The sequence below is a fragment of the Cervus canadensis genome, chromosome 14, assembly GCF_019320065.1.
Source record: "Cervus canadensis isolate Bull #8, Minnesota chromosome 14, ASM1932006v1, whole genome shotgun sequence".
Taxonomy (NCBI): Eukaryota; Metazoa; Chordata; class Mammalia; order Artiodactyla; family Cervidae; genus Cervus; species Cervus canadensis.
This window is the reverse complement of record NC_057399.1, coordinates 70,892,113-70,915,848: the sequence shown is the minus strand read 5'-3', so window position 1 is coordinate 70,915,848 and position 23,736 is coordinate 70,892,113. Positions and strand designations below refer to the sequence as shown.

The 23,736-nt window shown below is 55.9% G+C and overlaps 1 protein-coding gene across 1 annotated transcript in view; it reads right to left on the bottom strand.

The window, feature by feature from the left end:
* LOC122453090 (proto-oncogene tyrosine-protein kinase receptor Ret-like) overlaps positions 1–23,736 on the bottom strand; it is a 52,453-nt gene that overhangs the window by 5,200 nt on the left and 23,517 nt on the right. The window contains 15 exon segments of the mRNA XM_043486944.1: positions 902–1,039; positions 2,313–2,383; positions 4,504–4,626; positions 4,709–4,923; positions 6,121–6,228; positions 7,649–7,796; positions 10,263–10,528; positions 11,471–11,593; positions 12,409–12,519; positions 14,038–14,163; positions 14,875–15,133; positions 17,240–17,439; positions 18,714–18,909; positions 20,199–20,440; positions 22,807–23,094. Of these exon segments, the coding sequence (XP_043342879.1) occupies positions 902–1,039; positions 2,313–2,383; positions 4,504–4,626; positions 4,709–4,923; positions 6,121–6,228; positions 7,649–7,796; positions 10,263–10,528; positions 11,471–11,593; positions 12,409–12,519; positions 14,038–14,163; positions 14,875–15,133; positions 17,240–17,439; positions 18,714–18,909; positions 20,199–20,440; positions 22,807–23,094 (2,614 nt within the window).

The window sequence follows — 23,736 nt, the reverse complement described above, 5'->3', positions numbered from 1 at the left end:
TGGGCCAGGGTATGATGGGTCAGCAGGGGCTCACAGTGTCTGGCGCTGTGGTCCAGCCATGCTTGTTATGGCAGCTAACGCAGAAATGCCAGTCCTTAAAACTCTTATGAAGGATGAACTGTGTATGAACACAAAAACCTGCCAAGCACACTCTGTCTTGCACCTCCCTCCCTCCCTCCCCTGGGGCTCTGGCAGGGCTGCAGGGGCCACCTTGTGGGTGAGTGCTGGGCCTGTGCCTGCCAGTCTAGGGTGCCCAGGGAGGCAGCACCTACTCACCCTTGCACTCCCACAGCCCTGAGCCAGGCACATGGCAGGTGCATGACAGACTTTGTAGAATGAATGGACCAGTGTGTGTCTAACTATGGACGAACCCCCTCTCATGTGTTCTCAACCTGTTCTCCAAGGATCATCTGATGGAACCACCATTTGATGAGAAGATTCTGGTGCCCTCGAGCTGAAGTTCAGGTGCCATCTGCCTGCTCTTTGCCTGCCTTGGTGTCTCCACTTGGGCGCTCCCCTGTATGTACCCCTGGGGCCATTCTGAATTACCTGCCCCTCCCCAAGCATCCTGGGACAGGTCTCTAGCCTTAGATTGAAGCTGCTCCCTCATCCTTCCACCACCTCTCCTGGGGTCCTGCTCCCCCTCAGCTTGTAAGTCCCCCCAGGAGGCCCACCCAGCCCCCAGTGGAATCTGGGTCCCCAGCATCTGCCATCATGCCCAAGGGTGGTTCTCTGTCATCTGTGCCTTTGTCTTAGCCCGTCGCTTCCAGCTGCCCAGCTCGCCTGGGGCTGGCACCCAGGGCTGCCCAGCAGTGGGAAAGGATGAGTGTGCATGACCCCACCCCTCCAAAACCTGGAGTGTCAGTGTCTGGGGAGGCTGGACCAGAGAAAGCATGCTCACATCTCCTCGCTGCAGTTGTCTGGCCTCTCCATCCGATAGCCTGTCTTCAGAAGGTTGAAGAGCCGCTCTGGAGGAATCCCAGGGTAGGGGTTGCCGCCCAGGGTCACAATCTCCCACAGCAGGACACCAAAGGACCACCTGCAGAACCAGAGGGCCAATGAGCGACTGCACTGAGTCTGTGGCATCCTCAGCGCCCCAGATATCCTCCCCCTGAGCAGCAACAGGACCCGAGTTCCCTGTACAGAGAGTGGTCCAAGTGCCCACAGTTTCAGCCTAGGCTGACCAGACAGATGGAAGTGGAATGGAGGCGGGACCAGGTGTCTGCCTGCCCTGCCCCAACCCCCTGGCAAGCTGCTGCCCAAGCTCAGCCCCCATATCCAAAAAGGGCAGGTGGCTGACCCCTGAGGTGAAGCTCTGTAGCATCAGAGACGGCATAGGGAATGCAAATGAGCACAGTGAAAAGCAGGTCGAACTGAGGCCACAGGGCACCAGGGCACTCTGCAAAACCCCTTCACCTTTTCTGTGTGCCTGGAAATTTTCATAAGATGTTAAAAGGAAAAAACACTGCAATGGGAAAATATCAACTGTGAGGGAAAATTTACTGTCAAGTGGGGACAAAATCATCACAAAACAGCATTATCACACAAGCCCGTTTACAGTAATAAAGAATGCCTGCATGCCACGGACAACTCTAGGCAAGGCCTGTGAGTGCTGGCCGTAGTTATTTAGGGATGGTGGGGCCCCATTGACTTTTAGTCTCTTCATTATGCTTTCCCCTGCATTTCCAGTTGTTTTACAGTCAACTTGGTAATCAGAACACAGCTGTTAAAACTGTTTAAGAATTGCCTTTTCACAGCCTACCTTATTTAAAACATGCAAGGCTGTTTACAGCAGAACATTTGGAAACAAGTCTGTTGTGGTTTTGAAAACAATTGAGAATGCAGTTGGACTTGGAAGACTGAGTTTTGGTCTTGGAGCAGTTTGGGTACCGGAAACCCATTCAAGGTCACTCCACCCTAAACCTGTCTCTGGGTGGGGACCAGTCTCCAGGGACCTGCTTGAAGCCCGCTCACACTCAGGCTCACAGAGAGGGAACTGTTCAGCTGGGACTGTGTGTCACTGAGATGTCCAAAGAGAGGGCAGGGGAGGTGGGGGAGGCAAGGGGGGCTGCAGCTATGGCTCACATCCTCATGCATTCCACCGTGGCACTCAGAACTACTGCCTGGGCCTTTGCCATTTGCTGTGTGAGTACACAAAGCTCCCCCATCCACAGCCCCCCAGTTTGGGGAGGTCACTCTGGACGGCTGGAATGAGCTGACAGGGACTCAGGGCAACTCTGTTCCCCAGCGGAGCTGCCCAGACAGGTGCATACATGTAACCTCCACCCCAGGAAGGCAACACCCAGACTCACACATCACTCTGGGTGGTGTCGATATGATCAAAGTGGGACTCAATGGCCATCCACTTGACTGGGATCCGACCCTAAGGAAGGAGTGAAAGAAAGGCATTAACGTTGCTCTGAGATCCTAGGAACTGGTGTGTGTGGGGGACACATCTCAGGCTCTTTCAGCTCTTAGGGAACACTGAGTAATGACTCCAGTGTGTTCCTGGGTAGAGGCCAGCAGCCCAGCCTCACAGGTGCTGGAGTCCTAGCCCCGCCTTCCTAGGCTTGGCTGAGACCCGTGAGGGAGTCAGTCGGCCTGCCCACAGCTATACAAGGTGTGCTGGTCATGCACCACATCCCAAGGAATTGATGCTAAGTGCAAGCCAGGCCCCACTGTGGTCACTTCTCGGGAGATCAGGGGCACCGCACCCTGGGTGCTGCCCAGTGGGTAGGCTGGAAGCACTTCCATCAAGATCTCCCCTGATTTCTGAGGGTGAAGGGGTCTGGGAAGCCAACATCCAGTGTTTCCATCTTGGGAATTTCTGACACAAACGAACACACTAAAGGCCTTTCTAAGAAGCTCTGAGCGAAGAAATCAATGTGAGTGTCTTGAGTCTGATTTTTCCCTCTTATTTTATCCCAGGGCCCTTTTAGCATCCTCTGAAAGACTGTCCTCCACCATGGAGAGGCTGGAGTTCAACCTAACAAATCCTTTCTAATGCAACTTAAGAAATAGCTTTTTGGTACAAATAGATCAGCGGGCTTTCCTGGTGGCTCAGTGGTAAAGAATCCACCTGCAGTGCAGGAGATGCGGGTTTGATCCATGGGTCAGGAAGATACCCTGGAGGAGGAAATGGCAACCCACTCCAGTATTCTTGCCTGGGGAATTCCATAGACAGAGGATCCTGCTGGGCTACAGTCCATGGGTCGCAAAGAGTCAGACACGACTGATCGATTAAACAACAACAAACAGGTCAGCATCAAGGCACAATCAATTTAAAAAAAGGCATTTGCTTTGGATTTTAATGCATTTATTGTACTTCTTTTTTTTTTTTAAAGTACTATTTAGGATTCATACCCTACATGAAGTGTGACTGCTTCGAGGGTGTGTGTTTCTAACAATGCAACCTGCAGGCTGTGCTCTCAGGGGCCGAGCTTGGGCACCTTGTGCTTCCTTGCTGGGTGACACAGGGCCTTCCTGAGGACCAGTGCATCAACAGGAAGTTCCATCCAGCCCCCTCCACGGGGTAGGGAGCACCCCTCTCCACTTCCCCTTCAGCACTTCTAAGACGTGCTGTCACAACAGAAACCCCACAAGAAATCAAATGTCATCCTCACAGCCCCAGGAGCACCTGGGCTTCACTCGCCCCTCAGAGCAAAGCTGAAGTGTATGTCGTGGCTTTCTGTGTTTTTCTTTTTGAGCAGCATCTGTTCTGAATGCCAGCTTAGCTGTGTGTCTTGAGGGGGCCTGTGATCTTCCCTGTCTAGTCTGTCACAGGGAGGCTACTAGAAAGGGGTTGGGAGGATAGCAGCACCAAGAAAGTCAAGACCAATGTCACAGGGAAGGGGACCATACCAGGGAACCAGGTTTCCCAAGAAGGTCCCCGAACCACCTGTTTTAGTGACTTGGAAAAAGCTTCCCAAATCTCTACACTGCAACTCTGGACTTTGTCTCCAGGATCCTCCTGATTGCCTTCCAAACTCACTTAGTCAGCCGTTCCTAGGCCCTTGGACCAGGAGCATACCCTGCTGTAAAGTGGTTCAATCCTTTCTGTAAAGAATGACTAGCAAGCTTGAGTTTAATTCATTTCTTTTCCCCAAGCAAAGGACTAAAGTTACACAGAAAGTAAAACAGTGACCTTCACTCTGCAGCAGTGAGAGGAGCAACTGCAGACAAGAAGATTGTTATTTCTGCAGTGGTGGGTGACCTTTAGAAGTGATAGTGATGAAAAGTGAGAGAAGCTGCAGGAACCCCACTCCCAGCAGGGAGCTCCAAAACAGCACGTGTGGCTGTGAGGAAGAGAAGGAACAGGCTCAAGACTGAGTCCTGCTCTGGGTCTCTGGGGACCCAGGACTAGGAAAGAGTTCGGGGATGAGGACTGGAAGTTTGCACTCTAAAAACCCGCTTTACCTTCCTCAGATCAAAATCTGTCCCCACCCTGTGGGCTCCCTGACCATGCCCTCTGCCCTCAGGCCATCACACCCCAGAGCCTGGTACCTCGCTCCTCTTCACGTAGGAATCCTCTTCATAAACATCTCGGGACAGACCAAAATCTGAGATTTTCATCCTGTGGCCCTCGGCTACCAGGACGTTTCTGGCTGCCAAGTCCCGATGGACAAGCTGTGGAAAAGACAACAGCAGGGACCCCTGAACCCCGGGCCAATCGCTGGCGGAGGGGGCGCGGGGCTGGGGCGGCACGCACCTTCATCTCAGCCAGGTACTGCATCCCTTGTGAGATCTGCCAGGCAAAGGAGACAAGGTCGCCCATGGTCAGGGCCTGCTCCTCCAGGTTGTCCAGGTAACTGGAGTTGCGGCTGCCCCCGCTGCCCACGTAGCCAGGTCCCGCCTTGCGGCTCTCTCGGAGGAAGCCCCGCAGGGAGCCGTACTTGGCATACTCCAAGATGAGGAGCAGTGGCCCTAGGGGCAGAGCAGTAGGTACGTGGGCTGGCTGCTTAGGTGACCCTGGGCAGGCAGAAGTTGGGCCAGCACGGGGCAATCGCTTCCAGCAGCCTGAGGACTCAAGCCTCAGCTCACTCTCACATCACTCTGCTCTCCACCTTGCAGCGCTATGTTACTTCAGTCATGTCTGACTCTTTGTGACCCTATAGACTGTAGCCTGCCAAGCTCCTCTGTCCATGGGATTTTCCAGGCAAGAAGAGTGGAGTAGGTTGTCATGTCCCCCTCCAAGGGATCTTCCTGACTCAGGGATTGAACCCAAGTCTTTTACATCTCCTGCATTGGCAGGCAGGTTCTTTATCACTAGTGCCACTTGGGAAGCTCCTGCATCTTGCAGGGGCTTTGGATTCCAAAGCCAGCTGCCTGGACAGTTGACCACAACCTCTTTCCTGGGTGTCCAGGGCAAGCAGTCACTGCATTTGAAGCTGCCCTGGGAGATAACCACTGCTGCTCGGATGTCAGGAACTTTCTGTACCCCTGGTCTTGCCACAGTATGGCCTGGGGACAGCTGATGGAGGCAGAGGTTCTGGACTGCCCCTGGCCACCCTCTCCCTGCCCTGCCTGCTCTCAGGCCACAGTCCTCCCCGAGGCCCGGCCCTGAGTGCTACTGGTGCCCCTGCTGCTCTCTCCCTGTCGGCCTCCCATCTCCCTCACACACCCAATACACATGCACCCACACGCACATGCACACACACACACACACACACACACACACACACACAAAGTGGGAGGCCCCCAGGGTGGCAAAGCAGTTTTGGAAGACCAATAGAGCAAAATGCTCTTATGTGAAAAACGATCTGCCATTGCCTTTGCCACCCCAGGCTGGGGTGGGGTTGAGATCACCTGGAGGTTATGGCATATCTAGTAGGTGCCCAGGAGACACTGCTCATCTCTGGACTTCCCTGTCTTAAGGGCTCGGCCTGGGGCAGGGTGCTGACAACCAGGATGTCGCCAGAGACCCCAGGGAACACTCCTGTGGCAGCCCTCATGGTCCACTGACACACAAGTTTCAGGCAAGGGCCAGAGAAACCATGCTTCCAGGAAGAGAGAGGACAGGTGCCAGAGAAGAAAAGGATGGGGATGAGGGAGAATGCAGAATGGAGCAGCCCAGAGCCCCTGGCTTGTGCCCAGCAGCTGCTAGTCCCCGGCTGGTCTTACCATCCTGGCTGCAGGCCCCGTACAGCTTGATGACTTGTGGGTGGTTGACCTGCTTCAGGAGGTTGAACTCTGATAGCAGGTCCCACAGCTCGCTTGGGGAGGCATTCTCTGAAATGCACAGAAACAAAGCAGGTCACAAAGTCCCTGCTACCACCGTGCTGGGTCACAGGCGCAAACGAGGGGTCTACACAGACTTGTCTCCTTCCCAGACATCCTACTCAGGTTCAGACTGAGGCCTGCCAGGACCTCACTGCTTGGAGCTACTCTCAGCCCATGGGAGGGTCAACAGCGGCCTCAATTGCCTACAGGGAGTAAGAACCAGAGGAGCGCACTTCCATGTGAGCAGAGTCTTTCCATGGAAAGCCTTCTGGGCTGGGCTATGCATGCAAATGGCATTATTTCCCTGCAATCACCATCTCTCAAAGACAGTGGCATTAACCCTTCATTAACCCTTCTGGGGAGGTAAAGGGACTCCCTGGTGTCCCCAAACACCTGCCAACCAAGCACTTGGCAAAGGGGGGTGAGGCCCTGGAGAAAGGTGAAGGCCATGAGACTTCACGGAAGTCGTCTTGCCATGCTGAGTGTGTGTTTTCCAAGGGCAGAGATAGTTGTGCTCAGGAGCTTGGGTGTGGAGGTCTCCTGGCCAACTGTCCTCCTGGGTCATGGCCCCACATCCCACTGCCCAGTTGTGCCACTGCCTCTGGCTGTAGACTTGTCTGGAAATGAGAAGACAGCTGCAAGATGGGGCATTGGAACCCTTTGGACCACACATGAGTGACCCAGGGCCAGTCTCACTGTGCCCTCTTAGGGCCTGGGGTCTCATAGACAAGGGGCAACCCTAGTCTGAGGGCCTGGGTAAGTACACAAAAGTACCCGGCACTGCATGGCTCCCCGACTGCTGAACATCAGAGTGCATCAGCCTAAAATGTGCCCATCACATGGCCACTGGGCCCTCAGTTGGTCAAGCTGAGGCAGAACTCAGCCATGGCAGAGGACTGTCTACCCAGTCCCTGCTGAGAAGCAGCAGTGAGGATACCCAGCATGTGGTAAGACTGGGGCAGTGCTGGCCCACTAAGGGCTGGGGGGGATGGGGACTGGGAAAGGCAGGGACCTGGGGGACAGGGGCCAGTCCTTACAGGTGGTCTCTTCACCAGGACCTCAGTGGACGCTTGGCGAAAGAAATTAATGGGGCAGACTGAGGTGGGGAGAGCTGTCGGTTTTGAACTTAAGGGCTTTTAATTTAAACTCGGATCTTTACCCAACATTGATACACAAGCAACATGGCTCTGAAAGCTTTCAAGGGAGGAATGTCTTACCCTGCTTCTCCAGGGACCACACCAACCCACATCATCCATGGTGGAGGTCCCTATACTGCAGCCACTCAAGAAGAGCAGGGGAGGCGTATTGGTTCTTCAGGAGGCAGCAGGCTGATTGCCAGAGTCCTGGCTGTCATAAGGGCTTCATCCACCCACTGGGGCCCCCGCAGGTGTGAGTGGCAGAGCCCCCTGTGTACTGCCTGGGCACGTACCTTTCAGCATCTTCACAGCCACAGTCGTGTACCCTGCTTTGCCTTTCAGCCGAAAGGCTGTGGCCTTGACCACTTTTCCAAATTCACCTTCTCCCAGAGTTTGTCCAAGCACCAAGTTCTTCCGTGGGAATTCCCACTTGGGATCCTCCTACATTGGGTTTGAAGGAAAAAGAGAGGGAAGAGAGATGGCGAAGGTAAGAAGAAAGGAAGAAGGCAAGAGCCGGCGGACAAGCTCCGTGTGCAGACGGCCGACTGTCACCTGAAGTGACAGGTGACAGTCACCATGTCCAAGGGCAAGACCCCACAGTCAGGCCCTGAGGTGCCATGACAAGATGCGTCCCCCCACAGGAAGGCAGGTGTTGCCACAGTCTGGCTGGACTCCGTATGCTCATACCCTCACTGGCCTCCATCTACTGTAGATGCCCTGGGCCACCTCAGGCCCAGGGCCTGGTATCTCCAGTGAGGGAGTCAGGGTTTACTCAGCACCCACAGGTGCTCACAGGGGGACCACAGCCTCTTCCCTGGGACTCAGGCCCAAGCCTCATGGCACCACCTCTGTTTTGGACACCAGGCACTGACAGTGGCCCAGGCTCCAGGACTTCCAAGAGAACTCAAGTGGCAGCTGTGGCCCCAGTTGCCTATCAGCCCTGCACTCCCAGCTACAGGAGGGGGTGTCAAGAACACCTTCCTGGTGTGGCAGCCTCTAGAAAGTTACCACTGTGCCCCTCAGGTACCCCCCCCATCCTTCCCTGACAATTTGTGGAAGAGTCTGCTCCTCCCACAGCCCAGCCACTGGCCAGAACTTGCACACACCGGCCTTCCCAACACACCATGCCCACTGAAGACCCCTCTGGGGTGGGGTCTCCAAGACTGGCTCGAAGACCTGAACTCTGGGGATGCTGAAGCCTGTCTGGAACCTGCCTTCCCGTCAGCACTGGATGCCCAGGTCCCCAAGTCTTGCTGTGGCTGGGTGTGGGCATGGCTCCAGGGGCTGCTTATGATGTGCCTGGCAGGCTCGCCTAACCCACAGACACACACTGGTGACCCACTGCCCCCCCGCCAGGGACCAGAACCCTGTGTTCTTACGTCTGGGAGCAGAGGCAGGCTCCTCTAAGCACCACGGCCAGGGGCGCCTTCCAGCCAGCTCCCCAGGTGTCCTGGTGTCTCAGCTTCCCCAGTAACCCATGTTGTTTGTTCTTTAAGTTGCAAAAGAGGCAGTCGTGTCTGACTCCCATGGACTGTAGCCAGGCTCCTCTGTCCATGAGATTCTCCAGTCAAGAATACTGGAGTGGGTTGCCATTTCCTCCTCTACCAAGAATCCATAGTCAGGCTCAAAGGTGACAACACAGTCACCACCACCCTGGTGTCCACCCTGCACTGGATAACAGCTGACTGCACACAAAGACTGGGCTAAGAGGGGATATCTCTGATTTGTTTCTCTTTAAAAGTGCTAAAACCCCAAAGTGTCCTCCCCACTTTATGTAAGACAGAACTAAGGCCAAAGGGTCGAATAATGTGTCTAAGACCTCAGAGCTGGTCAGTGTGGTCCTGGGCCTGCGGCCCAGCTCTGGCTTCTCTGCACTCTGGGCTAGAGGCTGAAAGTGGTCTGTGGCCCCCCCACAGAAGAACCTCTCTCATTGTGTGTCTCAGCACAAACCGCCAGGGCATATAAGGGAATCAAATGGCTCATCCCTGGGCCACGAGGGCCATTCCCAGATGTGGTGGCCACAGGGGCCTCCTTCCTGACTTTGCTGGTTCCAAACACTCAGCAGGTGGGAGGTCTCCAGCCCCCAGTCCCCATAGTATTTCAGTCTCCTCAGCAAAAACACTGGAGGGCAGACAGGCGGAGGAGCAGCCTGGCCGGGCAGGAGGTGGTGTCTGAGCCTCCCACACTAACTGCAGGCCCAGACCATGCCATGGAGGAGGAGGCTTGGGCTGATTCTCCCCTCTTGGCAGGCCAGTCACAGAGTCCTGGGGCCAGGCTCCCCTGATGGTGCCTGAGAGGCCTCTCAGCAACCCCACTCTCCAAGCCACAGACAGAATCCCCTCCTGGCTGCGGCCAGGCCCCCCACCTGCCAGTCTCTCTCGCCTGGATGGGGACAGTGTTTCATCATGGGGCTCCTACCCAACAGACTCCCCAACAGAGCGACCCGTGGAAATGAAGGCAGAACATCAGCTTCCAGCCCTAGGGTGGTCCTACCTTCTGAGAATAAAACCCACACACTCCTCCTCAGGGCCTCCCCCAAGGCTGCATCCTCCAGCACTTGGGGCCTCCGTAGGAGATACCTTAGGCGGGTACAGCATGGCCTGCCCTCTCCTTGGAGCCTAATGGCCCAGATCTCAGTCATTTAAATCCGCACCCATCCTTTTCCACACTGATTCACGCTCTCCGCCCCACCCCTGCCTTCTGCCCTCCCTGAAAGACAGCTCGGTGGAGGTTAGAAGACAGCTGGAAGCTCACGAGGTCCTCCTGGCAGGCAAGGATGCAACAACCCCAAGGGCCCTGCCCCTTCTGTCCCCCCCTCCTTCCCCAGCTGCCCTAGACCAGAGGCTACCCACAGGGCTACCTGGAAGGGCTGCCTCCCTGGCCCTGCTGCCACATGGAGAACCTCACCGGGATCTTGAAGGTGTCCACTAAGACCTGGTTCTCCATGGAGTCCAGAGAGGGCCGGCAGGCACCAGATGAGGAGTAGCTGACCGGGAAAGCTTGGGCGGGTCGACGGAAGGTCATCTCAGCTGAGGCAATGGGCGGCTTGTGGGCACTCTTGCGGTAGCGGTGGATGCAGAAGGTGGACAGCAGCACAGACAGCAGCACAGATACGATGGAGAAGACCACAGCTGCCGTGATCACTGTGCAGCAGAGGTCATCACGCAGGGTGTCTGCGGGCGAGTAGGGGCTGTGAGAGTAGACACCCCACAAGGGGGACCCCCAATACCCAACAGAGCCACACCTGTGACAGCCAGAAGTGGCTGCTGTGACCGACTGTGAGCTGCCTGCCAACCCTCCTGACCCATGGCAGGTACTGTTCTGTATGTTTTTGCTACAAGAGACTATTATTGCCCTTTTCTGGAAGGAATGAGCATTTATAAACATCCTGCCTGAGGTCACACACCAGAGGTTGTGCACCCCTGCACCTCCCCCACCCTGGAACGTTGCACTGAAGCCAGAGGCCCAGGGGCCCGGGGGGTGGGAGAAGTTCTTCTCCTGCATTCCTAATATCTTCTGTATTTTCTTCATGTTCAATATATAGTGGAGAGGAAAGACAAGTGGCCCAGGATCTGGGCCATGCAATGACCACCCAAATGCCAGAAAAGCTCCCCATGTGTTCAGTGGGGCCCCCCTGTTCTAGAAGAAGCACCTGGAGGGTGCTGGGAGGGGGGACCCAGCTGGCCAATGCCACAGGCCCAGGAAAGGCTCTACACAGGCACAGTCTGAGGAGATGCTGAGCTATTTGGTGGAATAACTAGTTTTCCAGCCCAATCTTTATTATAGAACTTGAGGCCAGGGAATTCTTTGGTGGTCCAGCAGTTAGGACAAGGAGCTTTCACGGCTGTGGCCAAGATTCAATCCCTGGTTGGGCACCTAAGATCCCATAAGCCTTGCCAAAAAAAAAAAAAAGGAACTTCGGGCCACAAGGCAGTCTTAGTAGCCTTGAGCCAGCTCCTTGTCTGCACACATGGGGGAACCAAGACCCCAGGGAAGGAGGAAGATCTCCTAGGTTTCTCTTCCTTCCTGCAATCTTCTCCCTTGCTCCCTGGAGGCTCAGGGAGGTGTGGGGATCCCGGCCAGCTGTGCCCCCCACCCCCCCACCCCCAATGCACCTTGGCTATCCTCCGGCTCGCAGAAGCACTTCTTCTTCTCAGGGAAGCAGTTGCAGATACCGAAGCCAGCTTTAATCCCCCGGCGCTCCCCAGGTTCGTGCCCACCAATGATGCTGCCGCCCCCTGAGGACAGACACCACCCACTCAGCAGCCCACTCTCAGCCTCCAGGGGGACCTGGCCAGCCAGGACCACCAGACAGGATCATGAGAGGCCCCTCCCCACCTGATGTCAGCACTCTCACGCCCAGGGAGCACAGTGAGATCAGAAGTCTAGGTCACCCCAGGCAAGAGCCTCAGCATGCATGCATGTGTGCTAAGTCGCTTCAGTCAGGTCGACTCTTTGCAACACTGTGGACTGTAGCCCACCAAGCTCCTCTGTCCATGAGATTCTCCAGGCAAAAATACTGGAGTGGGTCACCAGGCCCTTCTTCAGGGGATCTTCCCAATCCAGAGATCAAACCTGCGCATCTCCTACATTGGCAGGTGGGTTTCTTTACCACTAGCGCCATCTGGGAAGCCCCAGTTGCAGCATGATGAGCCCCCAAACCAGCTCCCTGGCTGCAGCAGGTGAGAGGAGGAACCCACAGGCTGCCCTGGGCCCAGGTCAAGGTCCACACTTGGTTACTTTTCAGAAGCAGAAAAGGGGCAGAGGGGGCAGCTGGCAGTCAGCAAAACGGGGGACAGGGAGTCGTGCCCCATGAGTTGGCTAGAGCAACACTGGAAGGGTGTGGGTCAAGCCAGCAAGCTCTAATTTGGGGGGAGGAGCGCCTTTATTAAAAAAAAATGTTAGGAAAGGGCTCAGCACTCAAAACCCAGAAGCTTGGCTGGTCTGGCTGAAATGCAGGTGAGAGTCCAAGCCCCTTTAGCTTGTTACTCCCCCCACCCATTCAGGCTCCTGCTCGCTCAGAGTCATGGTGCAGGCTCATCGGGCTACTTACGGAGGCAGTCCTGGGGGCAGATGTTGGGGTCTCTGCTCTCCACGGCATCACAGTGGCCATCGGGGCAGGTCCTGATGCTGGGGGAGCAGGTGGAGAAGTTCCTGGTTATCCCTACAACACAGAGTGGGCAGTTATGACCACAAGGGAGCAGCTGCCCTGTTCAGACTGCAGAGCCAGGAGGGTCACACCCCAGGGCCTTCCAGGTCAACCCTGTACCCCACCCCATCCCCTGCAAGGAAGAGCAAACTGAGATCTGAGCAGAGAAGAACCACACACAGAGCCCCACCAGCAGGGCATCCCTGAGGTACAGGGCAGCCAGGATGGTGGGGGCCAGAGGAGCCAGGCAGTCCCAGAGCTGTGCCAGGCTCACATCAGAGAGGCCAGAAGAGACCAGATGAGGCTGGGACCCTCTCCAGGCTGCACTGTGGGTGGGACCCTCAGATTGGTGGGCCCAGCTGGCAGCCAGTTACTGTCCACACCCAAGGCTGCTCAGGTCCCTCCTATTTGGGTCCATGTCCCCTGGGCTGGGACCTCCTGGGTAGAGCCTCTCTGAAGACCACTTTGGATATTTTGAATTATTTTAAGGTTTGTGTTTTCATGAAGTAAAGCCAACCATAAATGACATGTCAACAGTGTAGTCTACCTTAATTCCTCCACTTCTTGGATGCACAGTAATATTACCAAGAGATCTTCGAAAAGTGTCTGTGAACTATGTGTTTAAAAACATTGGGTGAATAGGGGGAAGAGTGGGGAGAAGGGATAGTCAGGGAGTTTGGGATACACATGTATACACACTATATTTAAAATAACCAACAAGAACCTACTGTATAGCACATAACTCTGCTCAATATGCTATAAAAACCTCAACGGAAAAAGAATTCGAAAAAGAATATATACACGTATATGTATAACTGAATCACTATGCTGTACACTGGAAACTGACACAACATTGTTCATCAACTATGCTCCAATATAACATAAAAAGTTAAAAAAAAAGAGAAGGCATTGGGTGAATATAGTGGCTCAGACAGTAAAGCGTCTGCCTGTAATGCTGGAGACCTGAGTTTGATCTCTGGCTTGGGACAGTCCCTGGAGAAGGAAATGGCTACCACTCCAGTATTCTTGTCAGAGAATTCCATGGACAGAGGAGCCTGGTGGGCTACAGTCCACAGAGTCCCAAAGAGTCAGACACGAGTGAGCGACTAACACTTTCAATTTCACATTCACAACTGCACATGTATTTATGTGTATATGGGTAGAGAAATGGATATATACATGTTAATTACCATCTGGTTTAGGCACCAATACAGAAATTCAGAATTTTAGAATAAAGTAAAAAGAAAACACACACATCTCAACTTTGGCCCCGACCTTCTCAAGTCCAGAGCGAGCTCAGTCTCAGGCACCTGTGATCCCATCGGTGATAAACAGTTGGAAGGTTCTCTGTTCCCTGCGCTCGTGACCACCCTCTCCTGGCATCAGGAGCCACGGCAGGGACCAAGCGCAGGGGAGGACTAGATGGGCAGGGGTGGGGGGTGTCACAGAGGCTGGCAGGGCCCGCATGCACAGACCCTACTCCCCCTCAGCCCCCATCACACTCCCCACCGCCTGGCTCTGCCCAGGGCTTACCTTTGCCATCTCCCTGTCTCCACTCGCACCTGCCCGTCAGAGAGCCCAGGCCACCGCATTCCTCACATTCGGGCTGCCTCTTGCTGACCGCGCAGGACAGGGGGCAGCCAGGCTCTTCAGGCATGTCTAGGGGTGGCAGAAAGCAGTCATGGGGGGCCAGCCTGCCATGGGCACCCATGGGTGCAGGCAGCACTGGCTGGAGCTGTCCCGAGTTGAGCCCAGAGGGGAGGCAGTCACTAAACTCTGGGGGCGCAGGGTAGTGAGGGGGCTGCTGGGGGAGGGGTGGCATCATAGTCACACAGCAGGGGCAGCTAGGGGGCTGAGTATGGAGTGGGGATGGGAGGTGGCCAGACTCATCCAGGGACACGCAGGACACCCAGTTAAACTTGAACTTCAGAGAACAGTGAATACCTGCTTTGTGTAAATATGGCCCTAATATCACAGGGACATAGGGGAGTTTGTCTTCTAATTCACTGCAAAGGCTGCACGAGATGTACTTACACCACAAAAATTGCTCGTTGTTTACCTGAAATTCACACTCAACCTGGGTCCTATATCGTACCTGGCAGCCCTAAAACAAGCGCACACGTAGGACCCGCTGACAGAGGCGATGGGCAGCAGCGGCCACCCACAATGCTATCACACTGGACTAAACTGTGTCATGCCTCCCCCATCACCCTTCCAGTGCAGCTGTGCGCTGTCTTCTCGTCTTACAGAGGAGGCTCAAGAAAGCCCACTGATCAGTGACGGGGTATAGGACAGCACCCCTCTGTAGGAATAGCCCGAGGCTCTGCCACGCCCCATCCACCCTGACCCTTCCCGCAGCCGGGCACTCACACTTCCCTTCCACGGTAACGAGCAGCAGGGCCTGCGCTTGCTGGCGGGTTGGCTTCTCGGCGGCCACCACTGTGTACTGGAGCTGGGAACACTCGGGCCGCTGCAAGGCCTCCGTGTCATTCACGAACAGGGTCCCCGAGGTGTCCTCCGCCGAGGTGACCATCCCCAGGGCGCTGCAGTTGGCGCTGGAGGGCTGCAGCCTGTACTGCACTTGGATGCCACTGAACTCCTGGCAGTTTTCCACGCAGACTTTCCCGATCTAGGCATGGGATCACGGAACCCTTAGCCAGGTGAGTGGACCACCTGGGACAGTGGCTGGAGGGGCTCCATGCCAGCTGAGTCCCAGGACAGTTTCCCACTCAGCCCAGAGATGGTGGCCCCCAATCTCCCCATGCTCCATGCCCCTGGAATCTGCAGACCCATCTGCCTGCCTGGCCTGGCCTGGCCCTGCGCAGACCGTGACACCACCCTTCATCCCTGCTCCTGGGAGCCGGAGGTGAAAAGAACACAGGTGCCGGGCTTTGGTTTAGGGACTGGCCCACCCGGGAGGCACTTGCTGGCTTGCCCGGCTCACCCCTCACTTGCTCCCTCATTCAGGCACAGAGGCAGCCTGGGTGCCTCCCACACACCTCCCTCCCCTCTGGGCACCACTAGGGTCCATCCTCAGTGTCCTGCCTGGGTCGCCTGCCTGGTCAGCCAGAGCTCAGCACCCGGGCCATAATTCACACAGCAGGGTTGCTGTCCCACCCAGGTCCTGGAGCCTCCTCCAAGACTTGGGCCGGAACCCCTGGGAGAGAAGGGATACTTCTCCAGGGATGCCTCATGGCCGCAGTGGTCACTGGGGCCTGGACTCTCCTTTTCCCTCCCTCACCACCCAAGGTGGAGTTAGGGCTGCTGGGGCCTGAGATCAGAAGCTCTGACCAGTCAAGGTCGAGGGCTGCGGGCCTGGCGGCAGTGGTGGCACAGGGCCCCCTGCCTGCAGCCACAGGCCAGGCCCTTGCTCAGCCTTGCTCAGGCCCAGGGCAGAGCCAGGCTCCACCAAGCCCACTCCTCACACCACAACAAAACTACCTCCTAGGCTCCGAGCACTTCCTTGTACAGAGCAGGTTCACTTCCACTTTCTCCTGTGATCCTCAAAATTGCCTGAGATCACCACCTTCAATTTATAATCATGAATGCTAAGGGGGGGCTGGTGAGAGACAGCAGTGTGTGTAAGGCTGGGCTGAGACTCGGGTCTCTGCACCCTCCTGAGTCCAGGCACAGTGAAAGACTTAGTGGTCAGGGGTGGGAGGTGTTGCAGAGGCTGGCAGGGGCCCGCCCTCCCAGACCCCACTCCCACTCAGCCCTCATCACCCTCCCCACTGCCTGGCTCTGCTGACACACCCCTGGCAATGCCTATGCCTGCCTCAGCCCCCCTGGACACCCCTCAGGGCCCCCTGCTTCGTCACCTCTCACCAGCCTTGCCCTCTGCCTCCAGGAAAGGCCTGGCGGGGGTGGCAAGTGGGGAGCCTGGCTGTGTCCAAGGGTGGGGCTCTTCTTGTGCTGGGTACTAAGTGGCTGTCAGGAGCGGAGGTGGCATGGGAACCAACCACAGAAACTGGCAAAGCCACTGTCCTAGTTAGGAGATGACCCTAAATGGGATATTCTAAAGGGCACATGGCCACAGCTATGCCATTAGGAGAATGCAGTATATTAAGTCATGCTTGCCATAATTGCAAGTAAACTTTAAAAAGTGCTTCAGAGAAACATTCTAGAAAGAATTGCACCAAAACGTAAAACACTGGCTGATATGAGGAAAAGAGATCGCTCTTATCTATCCCTTATATCCTTTTGACAAATTCTTACTACTTCCCTTTTTTTTCCTACTTCTAATCACTATTTTCTGATGACAAATGCAAAATAAGCTCTAGCAAACAGACTTGCAGGAAAGTAGGAAATAGAAGCACTTCCTGTCTTTCCTTGCAGAGGTCTCCACTAATGCCTGTGTTTGCACACTTGGAAATTTCTAGCAATGAAGACTTGGTTTTGAACATACGGAGCCACCTAAGACCAATACTTCTGCAAACTACTTTTCCCACTTCCTTCACCGGGAATGTCTTTCCAAGTCAGCATAGATTTACCTGGCACTGCTCTTTCATTAGTAAAAAATGTAAAAATGCTGAGAAGGGAGAGGGCAAAGAGGGGCCCACAAAGCCCACCAGCCCCACTCCTTTCTCCCACGGCCTTAGCCTACTTGGCTTTGTGCCTGTTGCTCCCCAGGGCCACTCTGTGTGCTCAGGGAGGTGGTGTCCCCCATGTGACCCCACCCTGGGGGTCCCTGCTCCTCCATTCCCCTCCCCAGGCTGGCAAGAGGCCAGGAGCTCACCTGGGCAAAGCGGTGGGCCCGCCGGCTCACCGAGAAGGAGTAGGCACTGGGCAGGCGCAGGCTGACGGGCAGCACGGACACATTGAAGTGGAGGAGGACGACACCCTCCCCCGGGCCCTGGAAGTCTGAGTCGTTGACCAGCACGGCCAGCTGCACAGCCCAGCTCTCCGAGATGGGGAGGCTCCGGTTGAGAACCAGCCCTGTGGGTGGAGGCACATGATGATAGGTAGGGGCCCTGCCCAGGGTGGAGACCACTGCCCCACGCTGCTGCACATCTCCCCTGCAAAGCATTCCCTGGACACATGGGCGTACGTGTGACAACAGGTACTTCTACCCGCACGGTACACAGACAACAGACCTGGCTGGAGGCACTAAGGTTGAACTATTTTAAATGTGAGTCACTGTGCTGAGCTGAGCCCAGAAGACCCTCCTCAGCTGGGAGGTAACCTCAGTGAGGTGTGTGTGTGTGTGCATGTGTATGAGAAAGATGCATGTCGGGCAAGCACACACAGGTAAAGACCCACCACCACCACCAGCAAGGTCCCAGAAAGACCGTCCTGGCCCCTGAGAACTTCTCGCAACAGTACCAGCCTCCTATGGACCCTCAGGTTCCACAGGCCTCAAGCACCCAGGGGCTTCCGCACTCCTGAGCTGTCACCGTGTGCCAAGGCTAAGATCCCCATTTAGTGGAGAACAGAGGAGGCGAGGATCTCTGGGTGCACGTGGCATACAGAGGGAGTGTGCAGGGGCAAGGATGACATTTTCCCTTGCACAGAACAGAGGTCATCAGAGCTTGGTGAGGAAGAAGACAGGAAATAGGACTGGGTCAGGCAGAAAGGGGTAAAGGCACCAGTGATCCTGGGTTCCCCAGAAGCAGGCCTCCAAACAAGGATCCAAGCACAAGTGGCATATTTGAAAGGTGATCCTACAAAACATAGGCAGGAGAGCAGGCGAGGGAGGTGGGGAGGTTTGGCAACTGGCGAGGACACCCCATCCTGCAGGTGAGCCCTGGGGGCACGTGGTGCTTAGCCCTGAGGGTGGGCACATTTCAGAAGTCAGACAGGACAGTCATCCCAGAACCCTCCAATCTGAGGGCACAGAGCTGCTACTGGACATCAACTCCTGTTAGTGGAGAGTTGCTGGGGAGGGTCAAGGATCCCTGGACACTTGGGCACCTAGGAGGTTGCAGTGAGCCCTGGCGTGGTCAGCACAGGGTAGTGTGGTGGGGGTCCTGCCAGGGTCAGCCTTGGCCTTGGGGCAGTTCAGCGAGAAAGGACAGCCTGTAAACACCCACCAAGGTGGCCAAGGTGAGCCCAGCAGAGACAAAGGCTGGGAAGAGGGTTGGAAGGGGTGGCCACCTGGGGCTGAGAGGGCCAGGACAGGTGTCTACTTGTGCAGGGTGCTGCCCTGCCCAAGGAAAGCAGGTCGCCAGTTCCCCAGGGGGCCCTGTCAGGCCACACTGGTCCCCTCTTACTGTAGTCATGCACGGTTGCCCGCACAAAGCTGCCGTTGGCCTGGGCCAAGGTCTCATTGGGCATGTGCTCCACTCGGAAGGTCCGGAGGGCCTTGGCATCCCCAGAGAGCAGCGTGTTCGTGTACCGTCTCAGGAGCTCCCCGGAGGCTGGCACCACGTCTGCATCGAAGACACGTAACGTGGCTACCACTGTGCCCTGCAAAGAATACGGGGGCCAGTCAGGGCCCCGAAAGCCAGAGCCCATAGGAGGGCATGTGCCCTGCAGGTGGATCAGGTGTGTGCGGTCAGAGCTGGCTCCAGGGACAGCCTGACCAGGGTTCAAGCTGCAAGGGGCCCCCAGCCAGCCTGCTTGTCACCCTTCCTGGGCCACTGCACCTCACCTCTGCAACAGGTGCAATGGCATCTCCAGACTTCCCATGATTATGGGTTAGAACAGATGCCCTGGTGCTCTGTGGAAGACCTCATTCAGGTCCCCACAGGGCAGAGTGGGCACCCCCACTCTCCTTCCAGGAAGCTGGGCCCCGCACAGTGGAGAAGTTAGCTCAACGTCATGCAGTGACAGATGACAGAGCTGGGACCTAAGCACAGTGTCCACCAGAATGCTCTCCTACAGCTTCTTCTGTACCCCAGGCTAGATGGGGTCATGAGGGGGGTTCTGAGTAAAGCCACATGTCATCTCTGCTCTCACTCCTGGCCAGGCTCCACAGTGTTACCATGGAGCTGCCCTGCCAGGCTCATGGGACATTTCCCTACTCCATGTGCTTTCCTCTTGCCCATCCATCCACCAAACCTGCTCCCTGGGTGTCCAGAGAAGCAGGCAACCACAGCATATCCGACCCCGACCCTCCCCTTGCTCCCGCCAGCCTGCCGGCTGCAGGACAGCCCAGGGCCCAGCAGGTGGCAGTCACGCTCCGCCTGCACGGGCAAGAGGAAGGCGGGGCCCCGATGGGAGGGGCGGCGCAGGGACACCCCTGCCGGATCCACTGTCCTGTCTTCCTCCACTCCGGGGTACCCTCCCTGAACTCACTGGCCCTCCCTTGAGGGGCTGACAGCCCGAAGAAGGGAACACCCTCCTGGCAGATGTCCTCTCCGTCTCCTTGGGGCAGTGTGCCCCGCCTCTGCAGTACCACAGTTGTGCCCCTCTGATGCGAGCCCTGATGGTTGAGTCAGAGGCTGGGCACCCTTACCCTCAACCCCACCGGCACCCCAACCCCTCCCCTCACCCGCTTCCCAGGGCAGAGGTCAGCTCGGGGCCAGCGGGGCTGGTCCTCTCTCCTCCTCAGCTGTCCTGGAAACCAACAAAACCCCAACAGACAGACTGATGGACAAATGAAAGACGAATAACCACAGTGATGGTCAGCCACATGTCTGGATGGCTAGATGGACAGCTGAATAGACCGAGGAACAAATGACGAATGGAGAGACCCAGATGCCCAACAAAGAGATGACAGACACTAGAGAAGCACCAGACAAACGCATAGGCACCTCCTTCCGCTTGAACTCCACCACCGCGCTGGCACTGTCGACGCCCCCGAAGAAGGTGGGCGCAGAGTCGTCCTCGTCGTACACGGTCACAGGGAAGGGCACCATCACCTCCTCCTCGCGCATGCCCATGCGAACCGTGCACGCGGCCACCAGCTCATACTTCTCCCGCTGCTCACGGTCCAGGGCCCAGCGCGTGCTCACCTCCAGGCTGTCCGGATCGCAGCGGAAAGGCAGACTCTCACCTGAGCACCAAACAGACCAGCAACCCCAGGATGACCCTGAGCTGAGGGGAGGGTGAGCTGCCTTCCTCAGGGCCCCACAGGGAGCAGTGTGCAAGAGGAGACAGAGCTGGGGTGCATGCTGGGCCTGGGCCGTGGCCCCTCTTCAGCTTCCACAGTGGAGCACAGCCTCCAAGCACAGTTTGCAGTGGAGATTATGCTCTGAGCATCACTGTGCCTGCAGCCTGCACTGGTGCTGATAGGGAAGAGCAGGGACCAGGAGGTCTGCCTCAGGTCCTCAACCCAATCACCTAGGAGGGCACACCCCTTCACACACCCTGCCTGCCTCCTCTGTGGCGAGGGCTGGCACCAGTCACGCTGCAGGCCCAGAGATCCAGCTCCTAGCGTTTGCTGGTATCTGAAAAACTGTCAGGAATTTTCTTAACTGTGGAAGCAAGACATGCTCATTTTAGAGAATGTGAGAAAAAAGCCACAATTCCACCACTTGAAAACCAACATTGGGGACATCTGGTGTAATTTCATGTTAACACACAAATATTTCTGACTGCCTGGTTTGGATCCCTGCCCTATACACCTGCAGGCTGCGTGGCCTGAGGCTGATGGTTCTGTCTCTGTTCTTCAGCTTCCTCGCCAGAAGATGAAGTGAAGTGAGAGTTGCTCAGTCATGTCTGACTCTTTGCGACCCCATGGACTATACAGTTCATGGAATTCTGTAGGCCAGAATATTGGAGTGGGTAGCCGTTCCCTTTTCCAAGGGGGTCTTCCCAACCCAGGGATTGAACCCAGGTCTCCCACACTGCAGGTAGATTTTCTATCAGCTGAGCCACCAGGGAAGCCCCAGAAGATGAGATGCTGTGTGTGTTCATCGCCAGACACTGCTGTAAGTTCAATGACTAACTGCAACCTGGTGAGGGGAGGACCAGTAATAACAATATACTCTTCAACCCAAGCCTGTCCTCGAATTCATCCTCCAGAAAGGACCCAGAAAGGGGGAAAAGCTGAACGCTTGAAGGTCAACAGTGACCACCCCATAGCCAACCTCAGGAGGGCTGTCAACTCCACTTGGTGGAAAATCACATCAGAGCCACATATTACATGTGAACTACACATTTCCCTGTATTGCTTATGGTTACAAAAATGGCTTTTCTTTTTAAGCGAAAAAGGCAGCACACTAAACCATATGCTTTGGGGACAATTTTGTACAAAGACATCCATCCCTGTGGCAGGATAAATGAAGGGATGTGGAAGTGTGAGTGACTACTTTCCTTACACTACTGAGTGCTCCTTTAACATTATGACCATGTGTGGGTGCCATCAACCTGGTGGGAATCCAGGCTTCACTTACCAGCCATCCAGCATAATAAGTGTCCCCTTTAAGTCCCCTTTAAACTGTCCAATGGCACCTCACACACAGCGGCTCAGTTGCCTTCTCTCATCTCCACTCGGATCCAGTGCCCTTCCCCTACCCCATATCCATGTGGCTTCCCCAGGGCCATCGTGTGGTAGGACTATCTTGTGACAAGGTCCACTGTCCTTACAGTGGCTCAGGCGGAATCCTGGAACCATGCTTGGTCCCCTTGTGAATCTCTCAACACCCCACATTCAACTCCCCAGAAAATCTTGCTGGATCTTCCTGCAAAAACATGCCCAGAATCTGCCTGCTTCTTGTGGCCTAAAGGCTTTCACCCTCAACCCCAGTCCTCATCCTCTCACTCAAGGATGTCTCCTGCCTCTTCATAGTTTTCCTGCTTCCTCCAAACCACTCGCCCCAAATCATTTCGAACACATCAGCCCGACTAACCTTTTAAAGTAAGTTATATCCTGTCAATGACACCCTCCCCCCACTCCTGAAAACACCTTCTATGGCTCCCTAGTCCCCTCATCAGGAAGTCCTGCCCCCTCCCTTGCATTTTTCTGCCCTCAGCAGCCTCTGCCCTCCCCTCCAGCCGCACCTCCCCCTCCGCACTTTTGAATGAGCTCGCCCTGCTTGCTGGGCACCCTCCTTTACCTTGCTCCAGCCACCTGATTTAGGACAGTGGTCTCCACCAGTCCGTGCCTTCTCAGCATTACCTCCCACCTGGTCCCTTCAGAGGCCACCCAACGTCCTTAGCGCCTGTGTGGTCTCCACCTGCCCCAGGCATTGAAGGTCCAGACAGGCAGGATTTGGGCCTGAACTTGTTCACTGTTTCATCCCTGGTCCCTAGAACCATGCCTGGCCTGTGGCCAGCATACATGAGATACACGTGGACCTCTGAATGAATGGATGATGGGGTGGTGTAGTCAACTTGGACGGCTCATGTAGAGGAACTGCAGGGCCATGCCTGGCACTCGGCAGGCATCGAGGAAGGCTCCATGCGGCTGGCACTCACCTCCCAGGAGCCTGTAGGCCACACTGACGTTGGGGCAGAGGAACTGCACGGGCAGCAGGCAGAACTGGTGGAAGGTGCCAGGGGGCCTGTTCTCCCGGATGCGGAAGGACAGGCCTGACTCAGGGAAGCAGAGCTCCCGGGGCTTGAGGGCGCCGCAAGCTGGGAAGGAGGCATTGATGATGGAGAAGTACACTCGGGCACAGCCTGGCCACTGGCACTCGCCCTCACGTAGGGATGTGGGTGACAGGAAGACCCGCAGGTAGATGGTAAGCAGCGGGAAGCCGCCCTCTGCAGAGACAAGTCAGGCCCCGCCAGGGTGTCAGCCACACCTGCCCAGCTGGGATCTGAATGGGGAGAGGGCAGGAGCTCCGGGCTGGTGCAAAGCCTAGTCCTCACCAAGGCTAGCAGGGCTCTGCTGGGAACCCCGCCCTGCCCCCTACCTCCTGCTTGCCCCCTACGGCCCTGGACTTGGGATCTGGCAGCCTCAGGGCCCTATGGCTCTGCTCCCTCGTCCTGGGGGGTGCCTCACAGGTCCATCTCTCTGATTATTCCAAATCTCAGTTCAAATACCCTTCCTCAGAGAGGTGCGCTGAACCCTGGGTCTAAGATGGAGTGCTTCCCCAAGGCAGGCTCTTGGCACCTCAGGTGACCTCCCTTCCCTCCCTCACCCACTACCCCAACCACTTTCTTTCTTTTCTCACTTTTAAAAACACTACAGGGGTGGAATTGGGTGGGAGGGGGGAGAGAGGTTCAAGAGGGAGGGGACATATGTATACCTATGGCTGATTCATTGTGATGTATGGCAGAAGCCAACACAATACTGTAATTATCCCTCAATTAAAAATAAATAAAACACTTATTCTATTCTATTTTTGCCAGTGTTGCTGCTTGTGGGATCTTAGTTCCCTGACCAGGGACTGAACCCAAGAC